At 37.2% G+C, this 8506-nt stretch overlaps 1 protein-coding gene across 1 annotated transcript; it reads left to right on the forward strand.

Annotated features, from left to right (window-relative positions):
* Positions 1–509: 509 nt before the first annotated feature.
* On the forward strand, positions 510–7661 carry pacc1 (proton activated chloride channel 1). The gene is made up of 8 exons (XM_067614523.1): positions 510–767; positions 3124–3241; positions 3720–3929; positions 4928–5082; positions 5879–6021; positions 6261–6402; positions 6497–6604; positions 6701–7661. The coding sequence occupies exons 1-8, from the start codon at positions 732–734 to the stop codon at positions 6875–6877; spliced, it is 1089 nt and encodes a 362-aa protein (XP_067470624.1). The 5' UTR covers positions 510–731; the 3' UTR covers positions 6878–7661.
* The last annotated feature ends 845 nt before the right edge of the window (positions 7662–8506 follow it).

An 8506-nucleotide genomic window follows, 5' to 3' on the forward strand; every position in this document is an offset into this window, starting at 1 on the left:
AACCATAACAGATTGCTACTGGGTAAGGTTAATGTTGTGCTGGTGCTATATTGACCCAAATTGGGTAAAATTAGCCGAGTGATTTTTAGTGTGTGGGTATGCTACATAGTTCAAAGCTTAAAGCTCCTTAAATTAGATTTTGTTTAAGTTTTTATGGAGAAAATTTACAGGAAATGTTCGTCCAATTCACTTTTTAGCTGTTTGAGACCGTTGAACTTAGAGCAATGGCTCTCAAAGGGGGTCCTTGAAGGGTTTCCAGGGGGGCCCTTGGTTTGGGGAGTAATTTATTTTCACTAAATCTTATCAAATGGGGGTCCGTGGTCTAATCTGTGTCAGTTTAGGGGTCCTTGACGTGAAAAAGTGTGAGAACCATTGACTTAGAGCGAAGCAGTTTCCCAGGAGCACCTGAAGGCAGCATTAGGTATCAACCGAAGGAAACAAGGAAACGACGTCAAGGATACGAGCTTTTCTATTGGTTCGCGGCCTGAAGGTGCCTCTTTATCGTGGGATGGGCCTTTGCTTTATCGCCGTCTCCAACCCCCCGTGTGTGTGTGATGTGTGTCTCCTTATCTGAGCGGAAAACTTAACGTGGGCCTGGGGGGGACATGACATTTTCTTAAAAATGAATTCGTTATTTATTAAAAGCAGTTTTCAGATATCGAACAAATAGCCAGGCGCGTCTCCTGGAAGAACTGAGATAAGTTTTGCTGACTGGATCAAAGTACAGAGGAATGCTCAGGAAAGAAAACTCCCGGTCATACCAAGAGGTAGGATAAGGTTACAGCTTCCTGTTTGTCTGCGCGCGTGTGTGTGTGTGTGTGTGTGCGCGCGCGCGTGTGCCTGTGTGTGTGTGTGTGTGTGTGTGTGTGTGTGTGTGTGTGTGTGTGTGTGTGTGTGTGTGTGTGTGTGTAGTCACAGTTTTTATCTGAAACGTTTGTCTCAATAATCCGAGGACGATTTGTTTAGTTGAAATTTCCCACAACAAATGTCACGGTCCACAAACTGTGCAGCTCACTTGACATCATGTGACTATTCAGCTGCTGAAGGAGATCAGCTTCCTACAATATGAAATCAGCTGACTTCATGTTTTCTTTGAGTGTATGGTAGTTAAGTTGGAGTTGCACCATATTCTTTTCAAGCCAACCATACTGTGTGACATATAATTTTGTCATTAAAAGCATTAAAACTTTAAGTCAGTGTTGTAGGAGGTTTGTCATTTTGGCGAACTGTTTCTATAACGTTAAAAAAATTGTAATTGATACCTTGTAAGTCCTGATGTGTTTTATGACCTGTGGCTTAAAATGATGACGTTTGCAATATTTGATGGTAATAGTGAGTTAGTTATTGTGTCATGCACATACAAGAGTCCAGCTCACATGGACTCACGTGACAAAATACAGTTTCAGTAGTGAAACATTTGTCAAACAGACAAGAACAAAACTTCTTACATTACATCACAAACAAAGAACTTTGTCTTCAATTTCACTAAATAACATAACACTGTAATTTACAGGTCCTTTAATTGTATACTAATTTACTGGAAATGTTCTATGTAATTTACAGGTATTTGGCGGGTCATGTTTTAGGATGTTTTACAGAAAGTTTGGTGCAAATTGGTACAAATTATAAGAAAAAAACATGAAAAAGGGTTAAGTTGGTTTGGTTGGTAAAGTACCCACTTATTATATTTGGGTTCATAGTTGTTAATTTGCAAAAAATATTAATAAATTAGATTCTTATCAATTCATTGAACTGACAGATTGTAGTTTTGTGTCAAACTACATACTGTATTAGCATAATGGATTATTTCTTAAAACCTCTATAGTGAGGCATTTCCCATAAACGAAGTATATTCTGTCTGTTAAAGAATTGTTAAGAGTTGTAAATTAAAAACTACATACAGTATGAACCCAGATATAATGAGTGGACACTACTTTTAGTTTTGTCATTTATGTTTTGCTCTGTTATCTATGTGAAGAGAAATTTCAAATCAGAAAATTATTCACATCTAATCTTTGGAAACATTAGTTATTATAACCCGACTGATACAGGCCGATACAGATATTGATACTTGAGAAAATCTGATAATGATATAATGGCCAATATTAGTTTGCTTTGCACAACCCACAGCATAAATAGTCTCAACATTTTTGATAAGTTTCCCTTAAAATAAATATATTTTTAATCAAAACATATCTTTGTAATAACCGTAATACTTCAATTTCCTGTAATTTATAGGATGATATACACACTGATACTGATATATCTGCAGTATCAGGATTTACTAATTAGTCTTTCTTGATAACTGTAACTCTCTTATGACTTTTTAAAAAGGTCAATATGAGATTTGGAGAAGTCAGAAAGGGGAGTCTAGTATATATATAATGCAGTTTATTTTAAAAACAATAATAATAATGTTAATTCACATAATTTCAAACTTAGTTAAAGCGGGTCATTGTGGACACATTGATTCACCCTCATAGCAGATAATTTGGTTTTGATGAGTCACAAATACAGATCATCTTATCAAAAGAAGTGAAAAGTACACTTTCATTGGTGTGATGGCTTTCATAGGTGCACATTTTTTAAAGTAGTGGTACTCAGTGCTGGTACTTAGTACACTTTTATTCAACTACCTCAATACATCAAACCTCAAAACAGTTGAGTTAATCCATGACCTTGGGATGAGTATCTGTGACAAAATAATCTACAGTCAAGGTCCACTAAGTAGCTTTTTTGTAAACTTACATCTGCAACCACTTGTTATGAAATGACAGACGTCCAACTTGCTGATGAAGACTGTGAGATGCAGTTTAAAGCTCACTTCATTTACCTGGTAATTACTTGTAGTTGCAGAGTAACGTTTGTAAAACATAACTCATGAGGCACTATTACAGTTTAAACCGACCAGTATTATACGGAGCTCGTTAAACCTTCAACAACATGATTTTACAGGTTGTTTCAAGAACTTCCCTAACTAAACAACATTTTGTTGCTGGTAATCTTTTACCTAAGTATAAATTTGAATGCAGCATTTTTTGGATTTCTCCACTGATGCACAACCATAATGAACCAACCTTAAATTCTCTGCTTAAAATATCTTTCTTTTTTTGAACATCACAGGTCATTAATGACGATGATGATGAAGAAGAAGAAGAAGGTCAGACTCAGTCTCAAGGCTTTTTTGAAGATCCCACTGAAGAACTGGAGCAAGAGGACCCCAATGGCAGCATTTCAAAAGGTGATAACCCAGCAGTCTGGTACACGTGCCTCAGTGCCGACTGGCGGACGCTCTTATCTTAAAGAATCTCACAGTATCATGAGTTCATACATTTTTAATCGTCTCTCTGCTTTAACAAGCTGATAAACTCTGGTTTTACTGTCCTGTGATGATCTAAATACTGTTGTAGAAGCTTTCCAACCTTTACGAGGATAAAATTCTCAAGAAAACTGCATATTTTTATTTGTGTATTGCAGTGGTAGAGCTTAAAGATACTAAATATAGTCACAAATCACTAGATATACTTGTTTTGGTGTCAGCCACTACTGCTGGTACATAATTATTACATTTTAATTAAGTATTTGGGTAAAATGACCCTTAATACAACCATAAAACCTATATAAAGCCTTTCCCTTAGTGAGGTGGTCTAAAACTCTTGGTGATGAATTGATTCACCTCCCTGAACATTTTTCTGCTTCGCTCTTTTCTTCAAATGCAGAGGATGACGTCATTGGAAGAAATCCATCGATGAAGTTTAGTAAAGCCTGCCTGAAGAATGTCTTCACGGTGGTGCTCATCTTCATCTACCTGGTGCTGACTGCGGTGGCAGTGTTCCTGGCCTACCAGACTATCTCTGACTTCTTGGACAAACTCAATCATCCCGTCATGTCTGTCACCTACAAAGAGGTTGACACGTTTACCCCTCCTGGTTTGTATGAATACATAGGTTGGGGTAGTTTTAGGGGTAATTTAGGGCCATTAATATCAGTAAATTTCTGCTAAGTGAACAGACACTGAACTCGGCTTTGACTTAATGAATTGCAGTCATTCTGCTGGAAACAACTTTAGAGGCTTTGCTATTGTCTCACATATATCACATATCTTCTTACAGCCATGTCTGGTGCCATTTTGGAGGTGCAGTGTCTTGAAAAGTTTGACATTTTGGGAATATTTGCAAAGAGCAATGAGAAGACTGATACCTTTTCTCTGTCTGTTCAATCAATATGAAACAACTGCAAGCTGTAATGACTCAGAACCTCCGAACCCAAAAGCAGGACCTCAGAGACAGGAGCAGAGTCCAATTTTCTTAAATTAGTCCAAAAAAACAAGCAGGAGTCACAAACCAGACAGACAGGTAGATCAGGCAGACAAACCCAAGGGACTAAGCAAATCTCCAGACTGGCAAACAGGCGAGCTGACAGACAGATGAGGAAATGCTGGAAAGCTAGACAAACACACTAGACTATCTGGCAAGGGGTGTGAGAATCTGGGCCAGTATATGAGGAGTGACTGATGAGCATAATGGGATCCAGGTGAGGAGATGGGCGGTGATTGCAGGGCGGATGGGAGTGGCAGGATCTGGAGAGTTAGTGATCAGGCAGGTGAACAGCATGAAAAATAGTCACTAAGAAGGTGAACCCGTGACAGAAGCAGCTGGTTAGCGCAGCTTAGCACAAATATAAAGTGTGAGTACATCAACAGCACATTTGAAGGAAATATTTTAATGGCCAGTATGAACAGGAGGAATGATTAGAGCGAGGAAAAACCTCTTTCAGTGTTCATATGGGCACCTAACTCTTGTTTTAAGACAGACTTCACCAAATATGAACCCATCCTTTAATTATGTGAATCTAACTGCTTTATTTAGGTCTCAATATGTATTGGTTTGTTGTTCATTATTAATTATGTCTTTTTTTCTTTGAGCAGGTATTGCTCTGTACCCTGGCAAAGCTCAGCTGTTGAGCTGCAGGCATCACTACCATGACTACATTCCTCCTTTGGTGGATCCAGGCAAGCCTCAAAAAGGGGACTGCATTATTAAGGAAGTGACCTACATTGGACCATTCACAAATCAAACAGAGGTCAGTTGTAAATACCTCAAGTTGGTGGTTTCACAGATATTGATTAAAGGTTGTTTAAGGGGGGTTGCAGAGGGAGAGACATAAGGCTTTTGGTCAATACTTGTACTCCTTATTTGAATCATAACTCTGTTTAATCTGAACACACATTTTTAGACTCAGTGTAACTTACACTATCCAGAGATGTCGTCATCTCTGATCAAGCATTGCAAATAAACATCCATAAATCTGCTTAGAAATAAAAAAAGCTCCCTATATCTCCAGAACTTGCCTGAGAATCATCACCTTTGTAAGTTTTCTTCAGAATCAAAGTAATCCAGTGATAGTTGTCTGTACGTCCAGTTTGCCAAAATTTAAACAAACACAGGCTATAAAACAGGGCTCCACTAAATCCATGGTAATGATTAGACATCCTGTTTACAATCCCCAAAGCATTATGGGAACTGTAGTTCCACAACTGAGAGCATGATTACCCCCTTAATCAAGACGACAAGGAACAAAGAATAAGAATATAAGTGACTAAATCCATTAATATGAACTTAATTTCATTTTACACTATCAATATTTTATGATATTAGTAATGCTCAGAATTGTATATTGCTGGGCCACTGACCCTCTCTATCCCTCCACGTACAAATATTTGTCTTTTGTTGAAAACCAGTGGACATACAGGCAAAAAACTCAGTTATCACTATTCGAAATTGGCCTGTTGACCTTACAGTCTGTTTGTGAAACTGAACCATAGTGATTTCTTTGTTTGAAAGACAGATTATACTAATTCTCAACTTCTGTGTCGTAGAAAAAAGCTCTGGTGGTCCGCGGCCCGTCTGATGTCAGAAACAAAGAGTTGATCTTCATGCAGTTCAGTCATAATGAAACAGAGGAGGACTTCAGTGCCATCACCTACATGCTTTTTTCCAACTTTAGTCACTTGACTGAAAGGTAACTGCAAACACAGAGTATTGATCCTGTCATACTGTCATTTAAAAGTCGATTAAGCAAACATTTATGTGACTGACAGCTTATCTGAGGCGCCAATGTTGTTCTGCTACTTTGTGACTTATGAAACAAAAGGAAGAGTGATTCGCAAAAGCTATTTGATAGTAACAAGACATATAGTGGATAATGTGCACAAGCATTAAGACTTACTCTAAGTGTAACTGTGGTTTCTGACTCTCTAGTACAAATAAATCAGAGTTCATGAGGGACTGTGAGAGGAATTACTCCACGTGGACCTTCTCTGGTGGATTCAGGACCTGGGTCAAGATGTCTTTAGTGAAGACTTCTGGGAAAAGCAACGAAGCTGTCGAGTTTCGTCAAGAGGTATTTACGTCCGACTGATTTACACATAGTTACATACAGGATGAAAATTTGATTTTAAAAGCTTTAATTTCATCATTCATGTTGGATCTTCTAGTCTGCTGTGGTCAAATTCAATGACAAAAGACCTCAATCAGAGCAAACCAATCAGCTCTTCTTTGCTGTCTTTGAATGGCGGGATCCTTATATGCAAGAAATCCGGTTGGTAAGTTCCCCCCAGATGTTTTATCCTCGTTATAACTGATTCGTCTATATATCAGTGTTAACGGTGTCTAACACAGGGTTTCTTGCTTTCAAACAGATAGTGACTGCAAATCCCTGGAGCTCTGCAGCCATTCTTTGTGGGGTCTTCATGGCTCTCTTCAAGGCTGCTAATTTCGCTAAACTCACTATTCGATGGATAATCAGGATGCGTAAGAGGATTCTGAGGAATAAAGCAAGAGAGCTGAACCAAATAACTGAAGAAAAACAGCACTGATGTGATTTGAGTTTCCTTTTGAACTTGTAATCAGTAGTAAGGATTATTGACAGCAATTTGACAGTTTATTTTATAGATGGTTCGCTTAAATTCTCACAATTTAACAGTGAGTAATTTGTTCTAACTGAATATCGCTGCTGGCTCAATCACTTCTTTTAAATGGTCAGTTTGACAAGAATTCAATGAGTTTTCTTTTTGTTGTTGTTGCATTTCAAAAGATTAAGTCTTTCATAACTGTTTTCCTAAACATTCCTGGTAATGCAATTGTATATGCACATAAAGGAAAATGTGGCTGAAAGCTGAAGAAATTCAAAATGTTTGTTATGGTTGGACAGTTTGTTAAAGGATGTTTGGCAGTTTTAGTGTGTTTAAAACTGAGAAAATGTGAATTTCAAACTGTTGTTTGATTTTAGATTGGTTCTCATGTTGATAATCTTAATCTAAAGGGAATATTACTACCTACTTTTAATACTTTCCTACTTCTGATGTTTTTCAAAAGTAATATCACATTCATGCCAGCATCACAGCATTATCATTATATTGATAACTTTAAAGGGATTTCCTTTAACCTCTCAAGTGTTTAAGCTAAACCTGTCGTGGACAAACTTGTCCAAGTACTGCTGTTTTTATTTTAACATTTACTAAATGAATCAGGATGTCTATTGTTGAATTTACTTGAATTCATGTATGAATTGTGTTGTATGAAGAGAACCATGATCGATGTTACATCCCATGTTGTTTTTTCAGAAATTTGAGAAAATAAAAATATATTTTTATGCCTAAATTTTCGACTGATGTGAGAATTTTATGAGATGTTGCATGCCATGAAATTATCCACTTAAAATGAGCTAAATATGTGATTTACACATATCTCACCTGAAACTGTTCAATTTGACAAGTTATAGATAAATGTTATATTACATTATAATTATAACTTATCAAAGTCTGTAATACTTTATTTTGATTTTAGCGTCATTTTTAACCTTTTTTTGAACAAAGTTCAACAAAAACACACCTCAGTCAAATTTGTAAATGTCCCTGTGCAGCAGTGGTGGAAGGTGACTGAGGACATTTACTCAGGTACTGTACTTAAGAGAAATTTCAAGGTACTTGCACTTTACTTGAGTATTTCCATTTGATGCTACTTTACACTTCCACTCCACTACATTTCAGAGGAAAATATTGTACTTTCTACTCCACTACATTTATTTAACAGCTTTAGTTACTTTTCAGATGGAGATTTGGCACAATGGATAATATTTATCTGGTGACCCTTTGGAGGGGCCTGACCCCTAGGTTGGGAACCACTGGACTAAACTAGCTAACTGTATATAAAGTAGTTAAAACTAGCTCCACCTCAGGCAGTTACTTAAGAATCTGAGTACTTGCTGCACAGTAATGTTTGAGGACCCAGTTATATCCTCGTAAATCTCAATTATTTGTCGTTACTGATAGTGAAATTGATCCAAATCATTTTTTCAGGGGCCTAAGATATGATTATTACACCGTACTTCTCCAAAAACAAATGTATCTTATGTCCTCAGTTAATTGTGTTACTACCCTATAAACTGGTTTACCTGGATTTCACCTATTATTTGGCAGTAAACCGGTTTTCCTGAACACCGATGT

Source organism: Thunnus thynnus, chromosome 16 (assembly GCF_963924715.1).
Source record: "Thunnus thynnus chromosome 16, fThuThy2.1, whole genome shotgun sequence".
Taxonomy (NCBI): domain Eukaryota; kingdom Metazoa; phylum Chordata; class Actinopteri; order Scombriformes; family Scombridae; genus Thunnus; species Thunnus thynnus.